Source organism: Ranitomeya imitator, chromosome 5 (genome assembly GCF_032444005.1).
Source record: "Ranitomeya imitator isolate aRanImi1 chromosome 5, aRanImi1.pri, whole genome shotgun sequence".
NCBI lineage: Eukaryota > Metazoa > Chordata > Amphibia > Anura > Dendrobatidae > Ranitomeya > Ranitomeya imitator.
The window spans coordinates 528885080-528907139 of NC_091286.1; the positions used below are offsets into that span (position 1 = coordinate 528885080).

At 42.1% G+C, this 22060-nt stretch overlaps 1 protein-coding gene across 1 annotated transcript in view; it reads right to left on the reverse strand.

Annotated features, from left to right (window-relative positions):
• SLC9A9 (solute carrier family 9 member A9) overlaps positions 1-22060 on the reverse strand; it is a 1444260-nt gene that overhangs the window by 675955 nt on the left and 746245 nt on the right. Inside the window, exon 11 of the mRNA XM_069768082.1 lies at positions 19131-19242. Within this exon, the coding sequence (XP_069624183.1) occupies positions 19131-19242 (112 nt within the window). The remainder of the gene's footprint in view (positions 1-19130; positions 19243-22060) is intronic.

Genomic DNA, 22060 nt, shown 5'->3' on the forward strand with positions numbered 1-22060 from the left:
GCCAGGCAGGCTAACCAAATCTATTGTATGGATGTGGTGTTTTATGTTTTATTTCATGCTAGACAAGGGCTGTATTTAAGTTTCCTGTGATGTGGTTTATGAAAGCTGAGATGCCAGACTTTAAATAGAAATGTTTAGTGTGATACCTCAGATCGATTCTAAGTGACTATAACTATTACAGGGCTCATTGTCCTGGTGTAAGACCCAAGACCAAGGATGCAAACCCAACTTATTGACACTGGGCGCTTCATTGCAAACCAAAGATAGTATGCGCTGACACTGGTGCACCTTGAGCCTGCAGGACACCTTGAATTTCTTTGCAACTTGATTGAGGATGCTTATCCAGCATTCGGACTATCACTTCATCAATTTAAAAATCTATGAAAATGAACAAATGAAAGTCAGACATTGCTTTTCAACCATGCTTCCACAGAATTAAAAAAAAATAAAACTCATGAAATAGGCCTGGACAGAGATGATGGTACCCTTAACTTAATATTTTGTTGTGCAACCTTTTGAGGCAATCACTGCAATCAAACGATTCCTGTAACTGTCAATGAGACATCTGCACCTCTCGACAGGTATTTTGGCCCACTCCTCAAGAGCAAACTGCTTCAGTTGCCTCGTGTTTGAAGGCTGCCTTTTCCAGACGGCATGTTTCAGCTCTTTCCAAAGATGCTCAATAGGATTTAGGTCAGGGCTCATAGAAGGCCACTTCAGAACAGTCTAATGTTTTCCTCTTAGCCATTCTTTCATGTTTTTAGCTGTGTGTTTTGGGTCATTATCCTGTTGCAAGACCCATGACCTGCGACTGAGATCAAACTTTCTGACACTGGGCAGCACATTTCTCTGCAAAATTCATTGGTAGTCTTGAGATTTCATTGTACCCTGAACAGATTCTAGACACCCTGTGCCAGATGCAGCAAAGCAGACCTAGAACATTACACAGCCTCCTCCATGTTTCACAGTAGGGACAGTGCTCTTTTCTTGATATGCTTCGTTTTTCCGTCTGTGAACATAAAGCTGATGTGCCTTGCCAAAAAGTTCCATTGTTGTCTCATCTGTCGATATGACATTCTTCCAGAACTCTACAGTACAGACCAAAAGTTTGGACACACCTTCTCATTTAAAGATGTTGCTGTATTTTCATGACTATGAAAATTGTACATTCACACTGAAGGCATCAAAACTATGAATTAACACATGTAGAATTATATACTTAACAAAAAAGTGTGAAACAACTGAAAATATGTCTTACATTCTAGGTTCTTCAAAGTAGCCACCTTTTGCTTTGATGACTGCTTTGCACACTCTTGGCATTATCTTGATGAGCTTCAAGAGGTAGTCATCGGGAATGGTCTTCCAAGAATCTTGAAGGAGTTCCCAGAGATGCTTAACACGTGTTGGCCCTTTTGCCTTCACTCTGCTGTCCAGCTCACCCCAAGCCATCTCGATTGGGTTCAGGTCTGGTGACTGTGGAGGCCAGGTCATCTGACGTAGCACCCCATCACTCTCCCCTTTTTTGGTCAAATAGCCCTTCCACAGCCTGGAGGTGTGTTTGGGGTCATTGTACAGCGCCCCAGAATCCTGGTCGTTGCAGTAATGTCGCTCTGCCACTAAGGGGAGTGATGTTATGTCTGATTGCACTAAAGGAGTTCAACTGACCAGGTATCACAGTCACACATTACACTTCACACTCCGGCCACCAGAGGGAGCAAAAGGCACTACGTATTAGGCCACTCCTCACACTTTGGTAAAACTGGGGGTTGGATAGGAAGTTTAGAGAGAACGCAGCCTGGGAGAGCTCCAGGGAGGACCTGTCAGGTGTGGGTTCCTGGCAGGTACCTAGCTGAAAGGACAGAACGTTACGGAGCCGCACCTGCACTACCTTGCGGCGGCATCCTAAGGAAGGACACAAAGCAAAGGATATTGTGGAGAAGTGAGAAACAAAATCGCAGCACAAGGAGATAACCAGTAGGAGTTGTGCCCCGAGATCAGCAACATCCTACTGAGGCACGTAGCCGGTGGCCAGAACGCCGAGGAAGTAACAGACTTCAAGCATTACTTCAAACAGCGGCAGGACAGTTGATTATAGGTTGGCTGTCTACCTTACATCACCTAAGCAGACATAGGGGGCAAACGTGGAGAGGGGCATCTCTAGGGTCCTAGAATAGTTCCGAGCCTACCCGTCATACGGGTGCGTCCTAGCCAGATAAACTTAGGGGACGGGTTGGATAGGAAGTTTAGAGAGAACGCAGCCTGGGAGAGCTCCAGGGAGGACCTGTCAGGTGTGGGTTCCTGGCAGGTACCTAGCTGAAAGGACAGAACGTTACGGAGCCGCGCCTGCACTACCTTGCGGCGGCATCCTAAGGAAGGACACAAAGCGAAGGATATTGTGGAGAAGTGAGAAACAAAATCGCAGCACAAGGAGATAACCAGTAGGAGTCGTGCCCCGAGATCAGCAACATCCTACTGAGGCACGTAGCCGGTGGCCAGAACGCCGAGGAAGTAACAGACTTAAAGCATTACTTCAAACAGCGGCAGGACAGTTGATTATAGGTTGGCTGTCTACCTTACATCACCTAAGCAGACATAGGGGGCAAACGTGGAGAGGGGCGTCTCTAGGGTCCCAGAATAGTTCCCAGCCTACCTGTCATACGGGTGCGTCCTAGCCAGATAAACTTAGGGGACGGAGAAGAGAAAGAACGAATACGAAAGTTGTGAGGACTATCCCGAATGCTCAGCAGGGAAGGACTACAACACACAGGCGCTAGTTGTTAGGCACTGATTTCCACCTTGAAAGGGAACTCTGGATGTGCCTTCGGACCAGCCGGACTCAGCCAGCCCTGTTAGCAGTGCTCTGGATTGCGGATCCCGAAATCTTCAGTAAAAAGGTAAAGAGACTGCAACCCTGTGTCCTCGTTATTAACTGCACCTCACATCATCGCCACCTACACTCCTGGGAAGCCCTGGGGATATACTTCACCTGTGGGAAGGTATACCTTCTAGCTGCCATTCCATCACCCCAGCGGACCCCTGAGCAGCGTTGGTCACCCTGACCAAATACCACAGTTGGCGTCACGAACCCTTGACAAACTTTCATCACCCTTTCATTGGACGCCCCTTAGCAGGGTCACGGACCGGGTCCAGCCACCATAACAACCCCAGCACCGAGACAGAGAGGACCGGCGCCGAGAACCCCGCGGCCCTGCGTCTGGGGGCGCTCCAATTGTCCTGTTGAAAAATAAATGATGGTCCAACTAAAAGCAAACCGGATGGAATAGCATGTCACTGAAAGATGCTGTGGTAGTCATGTTGGTTCAGTATGCTTTCAATTTTAAAAAAAATCCTCAATAGTGTCACCAGTAAAGCACCCCCACACCATCACACCTCCTCCATGCTTCACGGTGGGATCCAGGCATGTAGAGTCCATCCGTTCACCTTTTCTGCGTTGCACAAAAACACAGTGGTTGGAACCAAAGATCTCAAATTTGGACTCATCAGACCAAAGCACATATTCCCACTGATCTAATATCTATTCCTTGTGTTCTTTAGCCCAAACAAGTCTCTTCTGCTTGTTGCCTGCCCTTAGCAGTGGTTTCCTAGCAGCTATTTTACCATGAAGGCCTGCTGTGCAAAGTCTCCTCTTAACAGTTGTTGTAGAAATGTGTCTGCTGCTAGAACTTTGTGTGGCATTGACCTGGTCTCTAATCTGAGCTGCTGTTCACCTGCGATTTCTGAGGCTGGTGACTTGGATAAACTTATCTTCAGAAGCAGAGGTGACTCTTGGTCTTCCATTCCTGGGGCGGTCCTCATGTGAGCTAGTTTCTTTGTAGCGCTTACATAGTTACATAGTTACATAGTTATTAAGGTTGAAGGAAGACTATATGTCCATCTAGTTCAACCCATAGCCTAACCTAACATGCCCTAACATGTTGATCCAGAGGAAGGCAAAAAAAACCCATGTGGCAAAGAGTAAGCTCCACATTGGGGAAAAAAATTCCTTCCCGACTCCACATATGGCAATCAGACTAGTTCCCTGGATCAACGCCCTATCAAGGAATCTAGTGTATATACCCTGTAACATTATACTTTTCCAGAAGGGTATCCAGTCCCCTCTTAAATTTAAGTAATGAATCACTCATTACAACATCATACGGAAGAGAGTTCCATAGTCTCACTGCTCTTACAGTAAAGAATCCGCGTCTGTTATTATGCTTAAACCTTTTTTCCTCCAACCACAGAGGATGCCCCCTTGTCCCTGTTTCAGGTCTATGATTAAAAAGATCATCAGAAAGGTCTTTGTACTGTCCCCTCATATATTTATACATTAAAATAAGATCACCCCTTAGTCTTCGTTTTTCCAAACTAAATAGCCCCAAGTGTAATAACCTATCTTGGTATTGCAGACCCCCCAGTCCTCTAATAACCTTGGTCGCTCTTCTCTGCACCCGCTCCAGTTCAGCTATGTCTTTCTTAAACACCGGAGACCAGAACTGTGCACAGTATTCTAAGTGTGGTCGAACTAGTGACTTGTATAGAGGTAAAATTATATTCTCCTCATGAGCATCTATGCTTCTTTTAATGCATCCCATTATTTTATTTGCCTTTGTAGCCGCTACCTGACACTGGCCACTGAATTTAAGTTTGTCATCCACCCATACACCCAGGTCTTTTTCATTGACGGTTTTGCCCAGAGTTTTAGAATTAAGCACATAATTATACATCTTATTACTTCTACCCAAGTGCATGACCTTACATTTATCCCCATTAAAGCTCATTTGCCATTTATCAGCCCAAGCTTCTAGTTTACATAAATCATCCTGTAATATAAAATTGTCCTCCTCTGTATTGATTACCCTGCAGAGTTTAGTGTCATCTGCAAATATTGAAATTCTACTCTGAATGCCCCCTACAAGGTCATTAATGGGTTTTAAGGATGATTTTACATATAGACACACCCCTCCCCCTCGCTTATCTGTACGGTCATTTCTGAACAGGCTATAGCCCTGCAAGTTAACAGCCCAGTCATGGCTCTCATCCAGCCACGTTTCAGATATCCCCACCATGTCATAATTACGCTCCAACAACATTAGTTCTAATTCATCCATTTTGTTGGCGATGCTTCTGGCATTAGTATACATGCACTTTATGTTCCTCTCTGTACTTCTATTTCTTAAATTATTAACTGTTCTGACCCCACCCCCCATGCCACCACCACCCCCAACTTCCTTATTTGTGCCCAGGTCTCTGTCTGCACTATCTTCCCCTCCTATAAAATGAATACCCTCCCCCCCCAATTCCTAGTTTAAACACTCCTCCAACCTTCTAGCCATTCTCTCCCCCAGCACCGCTGCACCCTCCCCATTGAGGTGCAGCCCGTCCCTAGCGTAGAGCCTGTAGCCAACTGAGAAGTCGGGCCAGTTCTGCAGGAACCCAAACCCCTCTTTCCTACACCAATTCTTGAGCCACTTATTAACCTCCCTAATCTCCCGTTGCCTCTCTGGCGTGGCACGTGGTACCGGCAGTATTTTGGAAAATACCACATTGGAGGTCCTTGCTTTCAGCTTGCAGCCTAATTCCCTGAAATCATCTTTAAGGACCTTCCACCTACCTCTAACTTTGTCATTAGTGCCAATGTGCACCATGACCGCTGGGTCCTCACCAGCCCCTCCCAATAATCTGTCCACCCGATCAGCGATGTGTCGGACTCGAGCGCCAGGTAGGCAGCACACCGTTCGACGATCCCTGTCTTTGTGACAGATTGCCCTATCTGTTCCCCTAATAATTGAGTCGCCCACTTGATGGTTTTGCAACTGCACTTGAGGACACTTTCAGAGTTTTCCCAATTTTTCGGACTGGACTGACTTTCATTTTGTTAAGTAATGATGGCCCCTCGTTTTTCTTTACTTAGCTGCTTTTTTCTTGCCATAATACAAATTCTAACAATCTACGGTATTCAGTAGGACTATCAGCTGTGTATCCACCAGACTTCTGCACAACACAACTAATGGTCCCAACCCCATTTATAAGGCAAGAAATCCCACTTATTAAACCTGACAGGGCACACCTGTGAATTGAAAACCATTCCTGGTGACTACCTCTTGAAGCTCATCAAGAGAATGCCAAGAGTGTGCAAAGCAGTCATCAAAGCAAAAGGTGGCTACTTTGAAGAACCTAGAATATAAGACATTATTTCAGTTGTTTCACACTTTTTTGATAAGTATATAATTCCACATGTGTTAATTCATAGTTTTGATGCCTTCAGTGTGAATTTACAATTTTCATAGTCATGAAAATACAGAAAAATCTTTAAATGAGGTGTGTCCAAACTTTTGGTGTGTACTGTATTTCATGATTTTTTTTTTTTTTTTTTTAATTCAGTGGAAGCATGGTTGAAAAGCAATGTCTGACTTTCATTTGTTAATTTTCATAGATCTTTTATTCATTATTACTTTTGTCAGAATCAAGTTTTTTCTGTCAATAAACGAGGGGTACCAACAATTTTGACCACGTGTGTATGTGCAAACCACATATTCATTTGAATTTGAGACCCCTGTTTAGGAGGATTTTGCTAGTCAGTTTTTAATCGTGTGATGTGATAGACCTAATGGAAAACTGAATAATTAAGTGGGTATACAGGCAACATGAGCAATTGTAAGTAGACAGTAATATATAACATGAAGATTGCAATTGATCAAGAAGAAAAAAATTTGATGGGAGGAGCGCTTCTTTAAAGCACATTTGTCTAAAGGGGTTACCATTGCACATGCCCATCAGCTCCCCAGAAACGTGATTGCAGGGTGCCCATGTGTTACTCTGGGGGTGGCGATTTAATAAAATCCTCTGTGAATGCCATGACAGGGCTCATATGGAGGCCAACTTGTAGCTGGCGATCATAGATGACTGTGATACTCTGTATATACTATAATACATCAGTATTGTAGTATATAGTACCAGCGATTAGATGATCGCAGGTTTAATTCCCTTAACCCCTTAGTGACAGAGCCAATTTGGTATTTAATGACCGGGCCAATTTTTGCAATTCTGACCACTGTCACTTTATGAGGTTATAACTCTGGAACGCTTCAATGGATCCCACTGATTCTGAGATTGTTTTTCGTGACATATTGTACTTCATGTTAGTGGTAACATTTCTTCGATATTACTTGCGATTATTTATGAAAAAAACGGAAATATGGCGAAAATTTTTAAAATTTTGCAATTTTCAAACTTTGTATTTTTATGCCCTTAAATCAGAGAGATATGTCACGAAAAATAGTTTATAAATAACATTTCCCGCATGTCTACTTTACATCAGCACAATTTTGGAAACAAAATTTTTTTTTGTTAGGGAGTTATAAAGGTTAAAAGTTGACCAGCAATTTCTCATTTTTACAACACCATTTTTTTTTAGGGACCACATCACATTTGAAGTCATTTTGAGGGGTCTATATGATAGAAAATAATGAAGTGTGACACCATTCTAAAAACTACACCCCTCAAGGTTCTCAAAACCACATTCAAGAAGTTTATTAACCCTTTACGTGCTTCACAGGAACTGAAACAATGTGGAAGGAAAAAATGATCATTTAACTTTTTTTTGCAAACATCTTAATTCAGAACCATTTTTTTTATTTTCACAAGTGTAAAAACAGAAATGTAACCATAAATTTTGTTATACAATTTCTCCTGAATACGCCAATACCCCATATGTGTGGGTAAACCACTTTTTGGGCGCACCGCAGAACTTAGAAGTGAAGGAGCGCCGTTTGACTTTTTCAATGCAGAATTAGCTGGAATTGAGATCGGACACCATGTCACGTTTAGAGAGCCCCTGATGTGCCTAAACAGTGGAAACCCCCACAAGTGACACCATTTTGGAAACTAGACCCCTTAAGGAACTTATCTAGATGTGTGGTGAGCACTTTGAACCCCCAAGTGCTTCACAGAAGTTTATAACGTAGAGCCATGAAAATAAAAAATCACTTTTGTTTACACAAAATTGATCTTTTCGCCCACAAATTCTTATTTTCACAAGGGTAACAGGAGAAATTAGACCACAAAAGTTGTTGTGCGATTTCTCCTGAATACGTCGATACCCCATATGTGAGGGTAAACCACTGTTTGGGCGCACCGCAGAGCTTGGAAGTGAAGGAGAGCCGTTTTACTTTTTCAATGTAGAATTGGCTGGAATTGAGATTGGACGCCATGTCGCGTTTGGAGAGCCCCTGATGTGCCTAAACAGTAGAAACCCCCCACAAGTGACCCCATATGTGGGGGTAAACCACTGTTTGGGCGCACGGCAGAGCTCGGAAGGGAAGGAGCGCCTTTTTGGAATGCAGACTTTGATAGAATGGTCTGTGGGCATTATGTTGCGATTGCAGAGCCCCTGATGTACCTAAACTGTAGTAACCCCCCACAAGTGACCCCATTTTGGAAACTAGACCCCCCAAGGAACTTATCTAGATGTGTGGTGAGAACTTTGAATGCCCAAGTGCTTCACAGAAGTTTAGAATGCAGAGTCGTGAAAATAAAAAATATTTTTTTCTTCACAAAAAAGATATTGTAGCCCCCAAGTTTTTATTTTCACAAGGGTAACAGGAGAAATTGGACCACTAAAGTTGTTGTCCAATTTATCCTGAGTATGCTGATGCCCCATATGTGGGTGTGTAAACCACTGTTTGGGCGCACGGCAGAGCTCGGAAAGGAAGGAGCGCCGTTTTGGAATGCAGACTTAGATAGAATGGTCTGTGGGCGTTATGTTGCGTTTGCAGAGCTCCTGATGTACCTAAACAGTAGTAACCCCCCACAAGTGACCCCGTTTTGGAAACTAGACCCCCCCCCCAAGGAACTTATATAGATGTGTGGTGAGAACGTTGAATGCCCAAGTGCTTCACAGAAGTTTAGAATGCAGAGTCATAAAAAAAAAAATTATATATTTTTCCACAAAAAGGATTTTGTAGCCCCCAAGTTTTTATTTTCACAAGGGTAACAAGAGAAATTGGACCCAAGAAGTTGTTGTCCAATTTATCCCGAGTATGCTGATGCCAAATATGTGGGGGTAACCCACTGTTTGGGCGCACGGCAGAGCTCAGAAGGGAGGGAGCACCATTTGACTTTTTGAGCGCAAATTTGGCTGTCGTGTTTGGAGACCCCCTGATGTACCTAAACAGTGGAAACCCCCCAATTCTAGCTCCAACCCAACTCCAACACACCCCTAACCCTAATCCCAACCCGATCCATAATCCTAATCACTAACCCTAACAATAATCCCAACCCTTACCCCAAAACAACCCTAATGTCAACCCTAACCATAACCCTAATCAAAACCCTAAATCCAACACACCCCTAATCCTAATCTCAACACTAACCTCAAACCTAACCCTAATCCCAATACACCCCTAATCACAACCCTAACCTTAACCCTAATCCCAAACCTAACCCTAATCCCAAGCGTAACCCTAATGCCAACCCTAACCCTAATACCAACCCTAATCCAAACCCTAACCCCAACTCTAACCCTAACTTTAGCCCCAACCCTAACCCTAGCCCTAAGGCTACTTTCACACTTGCGTCGATTGGCATCCGTCACAATCCGTCATTTTGGACAAGAAACGGATCCTGCAAATGTGCCCGCAGGATGCGTTTTTTGCCCATAGACTTGTATTGCCGACGGATCGTGACGGATGGCCACACGTCGCGTTCGTAGTGCACTGGATCAGTGTTTTGGCGGACCGTCAGCACAAAAAAGTTCAATGTAACGTTTTTTTGTACGTCGCATCCGCCATTTCTGACCGCGCATGCGTGGCCGTAACTCCGCCCCTTCCTCCCCAGGACATAGATTGGGCAGCGGATGCGTTGAAAAACTACATCCGCTGCCCACGTTGTGCACAATTTTCACAACGTGCATCGGTATGTCGGGCCGATGCATTGCGACGGCACCGTACCGACGTAAGTGTGAAAGAAGCCTAACCCTAAATTTAGCGCCAACCCTAACTCTAAATTTAGCCCCAACCCTAACCCTAAATTTAGCCCTAACCCTAACCCTACCCCTAGCCCTACCCCTAACCCTAGCCCTACCCCTAGCCCTAACCCTACCCCTACCTCTACCCCTAACCCTACCCCTACCCCTAGCCCTAACCCTACCCATAACCCTACCCCTAACCCTAATTTTAGCCCCAACTGCTCTTCTCCTGCCGGCTGGCAGATGGAGACAGATGGCGGGTGCACTGCACATGCGCCCGCCATTTTCTTTTGCCCAGAAGATGTCGGCGGCCAGGAGGAGCAGCAGGAGGATCCAGGGACACAGGTGAGTATGATAGGGTCCCCGAATCCCCCTATTTCTCTGTCCTCTGATGTGCGATCACATCAGAGGACAGAGAATTACACTTAGCTTTTTTTTTTTTTTTTGCGGTCGCCGGTAAACAGTTAATTACCGGCGATCGCAAAACAGGGGTCGCTAAAACCGACCCCAAAGATTCTCGCGGAGTCGGCCGGCGGGCGCACTGCGCATGCGCCCGCCATTTTCAAGATGGCGGCGCCCACCGGGAGCCACGAGGAGCATCGGGGGAGATAGGTAAGTATTGGGGGGCTACCTGGGACCCCTTTTCTCTATCCTCCGATGTGCGATTACATTGGAGGATAGATAAATTAAAAAGAGATCGCGGTTTTTTTTTGCGATCGCCGGTAAACGGTTAATTACTGGCGATCGCAAATGCTGGGTTGGGTTAAAAAACCCCCGAATCATGTTCTCTGGGGTCTCGGCTACCCCCGGAAGCCGAGACCCCGGAGAAAATCCGACTCTGGTGGGCGCTATTTACTTTTTCCACAGCGCCGTTAACTAACGGCGCTGTGGTTTAAGTACCCTTAGCGGCCGCCGTTAAAAGGCGTATCGGCGGTCGCTAAGGGGTTAAGGGGACTACAATGTAAAGTGAAAAAAGTTTAAAAACATATGAAAATAATGAAAAATATATGAAAATTCAAATAAAAAACATATTTGGTATTTCCAGGTCTATAAAAGTCTTGTCTATCAAAATATAACATTAATTAACCCTAATATTAAATGAGATGGTGTCATGAGAAGAGATATCAAAATGCTAGAATTGAGTGTTTTTTTGTTAACACAGCAATGCAAGAAATGGAATAGGAAGCAACCTAACTGTTTAATGTACTCCAATATGGTATCGATAAAAACATCAGATCAGGTCGCAAAAATCAAGCCCAGCTCCATCAAACAAAAAATGAACATGTTATGGGTATTAGAACATTACGACACAAAGCTTCTTTTTTTTTTAAATCAAATTTCACATTTTTTCAGCCACTTAAATAAAAAACGGAAGTATACAAATTTATTATTGTAATAAATAATCTCCAATCTGTCCTGAATGCTGCAGCCAGGATCATATTCCTCACCAACCGTTACACCGATGCCTCTACCTTGTGCCAGTAATTACACTGGCTACCCATCCACTCAAGAATCCTGTACTTGTTCTCACCCACAAAGCTCTCCACAGTGCGGCACCCCCTTACATCTCCTCCCTCATTTCTGTCTATCAGCCTAACAGACCACTGCGCTCTGCAAATGACTTTCGGCTAACCTCTGCACTAATCCGTACCTCCCACTCCCGACTCCAAGACTTCTCCCGTGCTGCGCCAATCCTCTGGAATGCTCTACCCCAAGATATTAGGACCATCCATAATTTGCATAGTTTTAGGCGCTCGCTCAAAACACATTTGTTCAGAGCGGCCTATCACGTTCACTAATCAAAGTTATGTTATGTTTGTGTGTAGCCCATTCACTATCCCCATCTATTCCCCAACCCCTGAAGATGGCTGGACCATGATTGTAAATACATCATTGTAAATACACACCTGTACTTTGTATCTCCCCCACCTCATTGTAGATTGTAAGCTCTCACGAGCAGGGTCGTCTTATTTTGCTTTAATTATTGTATTGTTAACGTTGTTACTTATGACTTTTGTGTTTGAAACTGTTAAACTGTAAAGCGCTGCGGAATATGTTGGCGCTATATAAATAAAGATTATTATTATTATTATTATTATTATTACTACCCTCATCCACAAAGCACTCCATGGCTCAGCACCACCCTACATCTCCTCTCTGGTCTCAGTCTACCACCCTACCCGTGCCCTCCGCTCCACTAATGACCTGAGGTTAGCATCCTCAATAATCAGAACCTCCCACTCCCGTCTCCAAGACTTTACATGTGCTGCGCCGATTCTTTGGAATGCACTACCTAGGTTAATACGATTAATCCCCAATCCCCACAGTTTTAAGCGTGCCCTAAAAACTCATTTGTTCAGACTGGCCTACCGCCTCAATGCATTAACCTAACTATCCCTGTGTGGCCCATTCAAAAAAACATAATCAGGTTCCTCCCATCATGTTCTCATACACTTTATGCAGTTAATAGCCCTCTGTGTCTGTACTGCTACATACTTAGGCAGTTAACTGGTTCATGCAGCTTTACATGAACACCCGAGTCTTACACTATGGCTGGTCCGAATAACTAAAGCAATTGTTACCATCCACCTCTCATGTCTCCTCTTTTACTCATAGTTTGTAAGCTTGCGAGCAGGGCACTCATTCCTCTTGGTATCTGTTTTGAACTGTGATCTCTGTTATGCTGTAATGTCTATTGTCTGTACAAGTCCCCTCTATAATTTGTAAAGCGCTGCAAAATATGTTGGCGCTATATAAAAAAAAATATTATTATTATTATTATTATTATTATTATTATATCTGCAGTTGTACTGACCTGTACAATCTTATTGCTAGGTCACATTTTACTGTGCAATGAATGCGATAAAAACAAAAACCCCAAAAAGAACAATTGCAGAATTGCATTTTTTTAATACTTTTTCATTGTACCTGGAATTTTTGCCTGTTTTCTAGTGTATCAAATGTTAAACTGAATGAAAGATACCACTTGTCCCACAAAAACAATCCCTTACACAGCTATGTGACTATAGAAAAATAAAACTTATGGTTTTTGGAAGGAAAAACAAACTGCAAACCCTCACCCCCTAAAAAATTGCCTGGTCAGGGAAGGGTTATGTAGGGATGAGTACCACTCATGGATCCCAGCAGGGAGCTAATTACACTAATACCCAGCCCAATGCTGCAAAATATAGACAAGTAGGAGGAAGGGACAAACAATTCAGTTGTCAAAAAGATAAACTTAAACACACTACTGTGGTCTGGTATAATCCACAATATTAGGAGCTGGAGGCAGAGGTTTGTAGTTGTAGGTTCAGACACACAAATGTGACAGCTGTGTAGGCAGACATCATAGAAGATCGTCTCTACCTACCAGCTTAGAGGGAACTGAAAATTAGAGATAAAGCCTGCCGAGATAAAAACTGGTGAAACTACAGGAGACAAGTGGTCAGAATTTGTATTGTTCCTCCCATATGCACAACAGGGAACTGCAGTGACTAGTGACAGTCTCCTCTCTTCTCAAGCACAACAAACATTTGAGATCAAATAACTACACATTCAGTCATCTAATTTTAAGCTTATGATTGACTGAAATTGTTGAAATAGGCCTGCAAATCCTGTTGACGCTGGTAGGTGTTAAAATGGGCGACTACAGGAATTTGTGAGGTTTTACAACCCAAATTCAATCATTCAATCAAGTAATTTTCAATCTAAAGGCGCAGTCACATGGATAAATGGGACCAATATCAAAACACATTGATTGGACTGGCCGGCGGGTCTCCTGATCAAAGTGTAAGGCCAAGTGCACACGTTGCAGAATTGCCGCGGAAATTTCCACGGCAATTCCACAACTCCTACAGCGGGTATATCGCAGGCGGAACTGGCATGCGTATTCCTGCTAAACACTAGCGTTTTGCAAGCGTAATTTGCGAGCGTTTTTCAATCGATCTGTAGCATCGTTTGGAAAACTGATCAACAGGTTGGTCACACTTGTTAAACATAGTGTTTGACAAGTGTCAAGAATATTTTACTATTGATGCTGCCTATGCAGCATCAATAGTAAACAGATCTATTGTTAAAAAAAAATAAAAAAAATGGTTATTCTCACCTTCCGATGGCCCCCAATCTCCTCAGCAGTTCACGCGGTGACTTCTGTTCCCAGGGATGCTGTGTGCGAAGGACCTGGGATGATGTCACAGTCACGTGATGTCATCCCAGGTCCTTCGCACACAGCATCCCTGGGAACGGAAGCCACCGTGTGCATCACTGAGAGGAGGGAGGACCATCGGAAGGTGAGTATATCGCTATTTTTTATTTTAATTCTTTTTTTTAACAGTGACATGGTGCCCAGTCCGTGGAGGAGAGTCTCTCCTCCACCCTGGGTACCAACCACACATGATCCGCTTACTTCCCACATGGGGCTAAGTAAGAGGATCAATGCATTCCTATGTGTGCGGAATCCCCGTGATTCCGCAAATTAATGAACATGCTGCGTTTTTTTTTTCCGGAATGCATTTCCGCTCAGGAAAAAAATCGCAGCATGTGCATACAATATGCGGATTGCATTCTTTTAATAGGATGCTTAATGTGAGCATTTATTTTCGCGGTTTTATCACGTTTTTATAGCGAAAAAATCCAGAACGTGTGCACACAGCCTTACAGCTGCACAAGAATATATGAAGCCGTCATGCTCGAGTCATTAGTTAGAATCCGATCTTGTCTGATTTAGATGCCCGTCTGACTGCTCTCTATACAACCCTATGTACCACCTGATAACTTGCATTACTTGGACTCTGCACTGGCAGCAGAACAGATTTTGGTACAGTGATTTCCAGTATAGAGCAGTGTGTTAAGTGAAGACATAACTTCTCGCATTAATTGGAAGACTTGTGCCAACCCTTTACTTCATTTCATAGGATTAAGTGTAAAATGCACGGGGATCCTTCGTAACTTTGTTACATTATTGTACCCTTCAGCTAAACTAAAGATTTTCCAGAAATCTGCGTCACACTGTACTAAATCTCAATTGTGTCTGCCACAAATATTTCACTTACTTAATTGCCTGTCTCCATTACAGACATCTTGCAAATTGTAATTAGCTACAACATTAAGATGCAGAAGTAATGTATTGGCTGGGCCTCTGCTTTCAGTAGGAACTACTCCATTCTTGACATTATTATGTATATTTTACAAGGCTTTCAAGTGGAAGTGAATAGAACATTATGGGAAGGCAGTGACAAGGCAATAGCATAAAGAATATAATATATGAACGATGAATGTCAAGAGGCTGCACTAACATAGCCCACGTCAAGTGCATGAAATCACTAAATATGACATCTGAATTCACGATCAACCTATATATGAAATCAATGGGAGTATAAAATTATTTCTTACAGTAAGACACCCTGCGATGTGCTACAGATATTGGCCTAAATTTACCCTGAAAAGAAAGTATAATCTGTCACGAAAAAACGACTCTCAAGATCACTGGGACATGTTGAACATTCCACAGTTATTTGAAAGTGATATGTCAGATCTGAAAAATTTGGCCTTGTTACTAAGGCGTCAAGTGCTCCTAAAACCACTTCCTGATGCATCCGTCTCTGTGAAAATACATTCAAGATTTTGTCCAGTTGGTTTTTAACTCCTACCTAACTAAAGCTTTTGCATCCCTCACATATTGATTCTGCTGAAGATGTATCTCAGCCAGAGGTACCTTCCTACATATCTGGTGAGAAAGCTCTTGTATTCAAACCTTCTGGGAAGAGGTTTTCAAAACACTAAACTTCATTGGTAAGTTCTCACTCCCTTATCGGCCTGTAAAAGGTCCTCTGAATTCTGTAGTGAACACTGCGTGCCAATGGTCACAAAGCAAAAAAAGAAATTAATGGGCCGCCCAAGAACTGTGGTTCTCGGGAATATGCCTAGGGCTGGATAAAAGGTCATTGAGACCATATACGGCCTGGGGGCCTGAGGTTCCCCACTCCTGTTCTAGGACCATAACACTTTCCTTGATATTTCTCTTCTGAAAGGATTGTCATTGTTTATTTTCCAAATTAGTTTGGCTTAGTGACTAAGTTTGCAATATATTAATATGTATACTGTATCTTCCTTATTCATCATGTTTACGTTTTTTTCCTCTGTTATATGTTTTGACTATGTCTTTGTACTGATTGGCCCCGTATTGAAATTAGCGCAAAATATTAATACCACAAACATTAACTATTACAAAATTAAAAAGTCAGAAATTACAGAAATAAAATCACAGCTTTCTCTTACTCATATTGCTTGTAATTTTATGTGAGAACACAAAATTTAATAATTTACACTTACATCCCTAGTGTGAGAGTCATACAGTAAAGTGACAGTAAAAGGGCAATTATCTTACTAAATTATTATTTAATAATAATTATTAGTTAGTTATATAGAATGAAAATAAGTGAGTTAGCAATTGACTTGCTTTTATACCTTCTGTCATTCTCCTGCAGTGGGAGACTTTAACTTTTATGGTGCAAAACTCATTTCCCTGTGTGCAGTAGCTACATTCCAATAGAGAGATTAACTCTTAACATACTAGACACCTCTCTGCAACCCACTAATTTCTATACAACAGTTTCTGCTCAACTCCCACTTCCTCTCTTGCAACATTACCAGACCAGCAGCTGTAGGCTAGGGTCACACCACCGTATTTTCTATAATCTGAGAGAATCAGGCTAAGGCCGGGATCACACATACGCGAGATACGGCCGAGTCTCGCAGGTGAAAACCCAGCTCTGGCGCCGGCACTCCGGAGCACAGCATGCAGCTCCATGTATTGCTGTGCGGCTGCACGCTCCGCTCCGGAGTGCCGCGCCAGAGCTGGGTTTTCACCTGCGATACTCGGCTGTATCTCGCGTATGTGTGATCCTGGCCTCATACTGCTACTCACACTCTGATCAAACTGTGCTCAGAGTTTGATCACAGTGTGATCATATTTTTCTCGGATGAGGAAAAGACATATAAAATTTCTTCTTTATTTTGTTAGTGCATGAAAATCAGACTGCACTAACATGTTATCCGATCAGAGTCTGATTTTTCCACACAAACTCATTGACTTGCATGGCCGAAAGTGATCCGAATATCAGATGCAAATCATGCATGCTGCGACTTTCTCCTCAGACAGAGTTGGTCTGAGGAAAAAATTGGACATGTGGACGCCCCCTTAAAATGTTTTGTCAGCTCGCACTCGGACCATCTACAAGAGCCCTTAAAAGGGTTTTTTCAGTCTAAATTGATAAGTCTGCAGTCACTAATGACTTATGAATCCCCTCACTACACACACAGAGTATACTCAGAAACCGGTGAAGACAATGGAGAGCTCCCATCTAAATGAGACACTTTTGCATCTTGAATCAATTAATGATACACAACAAAGTCCAATTATTTCACAGTTTGCATTTAAAGACCTCTCACAGCTAGGAACAACTATTTTTTCAGTTCCTGTGCTAACAATGTGCAAAACAGACAATATATGGACCAACATAGGCTAGTTCAGATGAGTGGGGTTTTTCAAATGGACAAAGGCCCTGATTTATGAAGGCATTTTTGCTAGTTTTGTGAAGTAAAATAACTTCAAATGCCGCAAACCTCTTTTGGCTTTTGGCATTTTTACCCCAGTCCAGGCCAGCTTTACCAAAATGGTTGGATCATGGGAGGGACAGGTGAGGCTAAGCCCATCCATCTGATTCTTGATAATTTTAGTCACTTCACAGTACACTTCTGGTGGTGGTGTATGCCAGTCACAGGATGTAGCAAGAGCCTCCTAATGAATTAGGTGCTTCTCACTCCGTCAGTCTTAATCATGAAAACTGGCGGGTACAATACCAGTCCTAATGAATCCAGCTCAAAGCACTCAAAAAATGCAGCACACACTGGTCTCTTATATTTCTGACAAATTAGTTGCAAAGATTAAATAGAAAACTACATTATATCTATATTTCTTAAAAAGTGGATTTATTAAAGAAATGTCACATGGATTCTAAAAACAGACACATGGATGACATACAGACGTGAAAAATGTGCACATGGATGAGATACAGATGTAAAAAACAGACACATGGATGACATTCAGAAGTGAAAAACAGACACATGGATGACATTCAGAAGTGAAAAACACACATGGATGACATTCAGAAGTGAAAAACAGACACAAGGATGACACACAGACATAAAAAATGGACACATGGATAACACACAGACGAGAAAAATGGACACATGGATGGCATAGATTTGAAAAACAGACATATGGCTGACATACAGACGTGAAAAACAGACACATGGATAACATTCAGAAGTGAAAAACAGACATATGGATGACATACAGACGTGAAAAATGTGCACATGGATGACATGCAGACGAGAAAAATGGACACATGGATGACATACAGACGTGAAAAAGGACATATGGATGACATACAGATGTGAAAAACGGACATATGGATGACATACAGACGTGAAAAACAGACATGTGGATGACATACAGAAGTGAAAAACAGACATATAGAGGACATTCAGAAGTGAAAAACAGACACATGGATGATATACAGAAGTGAAAAACACATATAGATGACATACAGACGTGAAAAATGGACACATGGATGATATTCAGAAGTGAAAAACAGATACATGGATGACATACAGACGTGAAATACAGAAACATGGTTGACATACAGATGTGAAATACAGACAGATGGATGAAATACAGACATGAAAAACGGACATATGGATGACATACAGACGTGAGATACAGACATATGGATGAAATACATACGTGAAATACAGACACATGGATGAAATACAGACGTGAAAAATGGACATATGGATGACATACAGACATGAAAAACAGACATATAGATGACATACAGAAATGAAAAATGGACATATGGATGACATACAGACGTGAAATACAGAAACATGGTTGATATACAGACGTGAAAAACACGTGGATCATATACAGAAGTGAAAAACAGACATATAGATGACATACAGACATGAAAAAAGACATATGGATGACATACAGATGTGAAAAACAGATAATAATAATAATAATATACTATCACATATGGCAAAAAATATACAATTTTTTATTAGCTCATCAGAGCCTAGCTTAAGACTAATTTTCACTTACCTGAAAACATCATCATGTGTTGAAAATTCCAGGGAATTCTTCTTTTACGACCCAAATTCAAGAAAAATGTAAGTGGATATATGTTACAAGCTCTTGCAACAAAGATCGATATCTGCATTTGTTTCGTTTAGGAGAAAATACATGGGGCATATAGTATTTCATTTCCAACATCACAAATAGAACAATATTTTTAATGACAGCCAGGTACAAGCCTCATATCTGATATTACACAGTATAAAACATGCTGCTCCAAAAAAAAAAAAAAAATATCAGGGATTGACTTCATTCTTATTTTGAAAAAATGCATTTGGCAGATTTAGGCCGGTTTCACATGAGGATATTAATGGGCAAATTGCCTCTTCAGAGAAAAAGAGTACTTGAACTCTGTAGTGCCACCTGTTTGTAGTAGCGATCCTACAAGTCACAATCAACCTTTTAACGAGTCGTGCAATATGACTTATGATAAAAGCCAAATCCTTATCTCAATTTGCAGACACGGTGTTTCAGGCTATTGGCCCTCATCAAAGTATGAGAACTGATTTGGCTAGGTGAAAGGCTCTGGACTGAGGTCAAAGGTTTCTCTTTGTGGAGAGTGACATACCAGCTCTGGCTTGTCAAGGTAAGGAGGTTTATTCACCGTGAAAATGTTCCTCTGGCAAATTTAATATGCAATTTGCCTCTTCGGAGAAAAAGAGGACTTGAATTCTGTAGCACCACCTGTTGGAAGTAGCGATCCTACAAGTCATAATCAACCCTTTAACCAGTCTTGTAATATGACTTAGGATAAAAGCCAAATCAGAATCTGAATTCGTAGACACGGTGTTTCGGGCTGTTGGCCCTCGTCAGTGCAAAGTATGAGAACTCATTTGGCTAGGTGAGAGGCTCTGGACTGAGGTCTAACCAGAGCTGGTATGTCAATCTCCACAAGGAGAAATCTTGCCCCTTAGATATTAAAGGGGGCATTTTTTAGTCTATACTCTGACCGAGTGTTGTGGTCGGACTGTGGGTTTAATTTTCTAACCTTACACCATCACTTGATGCTCTCAGATTGAAACACTAAACCTGTGGTCAGGCTGGGACACTTGGCCATATATGGATCAAAAATAATCCTAAAAGAATAGTGAACTCATACACGAGGGTTACGCACTTTCTTACATTATAGTATGCAAATTAACTCTCTCACAAAAAAAAAACAAATAATCCATTAAGTAGCACCTAAGAGAGGTGGGTTTCCTATAGGTTAACATCCAGCCCTTAGCAAACTTTCCAATAAATGCCAAGCCAAAAACTTATAAAAAAGACAGCCTGTTTGCCTTTCATCAGTAAGAGAACTTATATGCATATTTTCTTCCATGTAGAAATGCCTGAAAAACTCGATATTTAGCCAATCTCTTTACCTCCTTAGCGATATTTGAGAAACATATATCCGTCATGGGAATGTCACTTTGCACTCCATGACGGATATGAATAGCTTGACGGGGAGAGTGCTGCCTCTGTCCACACATCAGCATCCGCGGTAGCATAATGAGAGAGTGCCCAACGGGTTTCTATAGAAGAGAGAGTGGCCTGTGGGTCTGCCATACATTACAGCCGATAAGATTCCACCACAGGCGGAGTCTGATATGCTACTTCTTAACCTTTTGGGGACTAATACATATTATAAAACAAAATGTAAAAAAAAATGGGTAAAAGCCTTTAAATAAAATAAACAAACAAATCCTCCCCAAGATCCCACTTTTCTCAGTCATTTTCTTTTTCCTTTTTTTATTGGACTCCATTGGGGTTTTTACCTTCCATTAGATCTACAGGTTAGGCTATAGACTGAACTCGATGGACTTCAATCTACCTTCAACTGTAAAAACGATGAAAATTATGTTAAAAATGTCACATATTTACTATTGCTGAGCAACAAACGATGCCAGACTTGCATTTTTTGTTCATCTGGACTAAAAAAAAATACCGTAATATAAATTGGGTATTACTGTAATCATATTGCCCTGTGCTGAAAAATTATATTAATATTTACCCTGTACAGTGAACACCACAAAAATATATGAAAAATAATACTAGAATTGCTAGTTTTTACACATTCAGCCTAACAAATACAGGTCCTTCTCAAAAAATTAGCATATAGTGTTAAATTTCATTATTTACCATAATGTAACGATTACAATTAAACTTTACATAGTAACATAGTTAGTAAGGCCGAAAAAAGACATTTGTCCATCCAGTTCAGCCTATATTCCATCATAATAAATCCCCAGATCTACGTCCTTCTACAGAACCTAATAATTGTATGATACAATATTGTTCTGCTCCAGGAAGACATCCAGGCCTCTCTTGAACCCCTCGACTGAGTTCGCCATCACCACCTCCTCAGGCAAGCAATTCCAGATTCTCACTGCCCTAACAGTAAAGAATCCTCTTCTATGTTGGTGGAAAAACCTTCTCTCCTCCAGACGCAAAGAATGCCCCCTTGTGCCCGTCACCTTCCTTGGTATAAACAGATCCTCAGCGAGATATTTGTATTGTCCCCTTATATACTTATACATGGTTATTAGATCGCCCCTCAGTCGTCTTTTTTCTAGACTAAATAATCCTAATTTCGCTAATCTATCTGGGTATTGTAGTTCTCCCATCCCCTTTATTAATTTTGTTGCCCTCCTTTGTACTCTCTCTAGTTCCATTATATCCTTCCTGAGCACCGGTGCCCAAAACTGGACACAGTACTCCATGTGCGGTCTAACTAGGGATTTGTACAGAGGCAGTATAATGCTCTCATCATGTGTATCCAGACCTCTTTTAATGCACCCCATGATCCTGTTTGCCTTGGCAGCTGCTGCCTGGCACTGGCTGCTCCAGGTAAGTTTATCATTAACTAGGATTCCCAAGTCCTTCTCCCTGTCAGATTTACCCAGTGGTTTCCCATT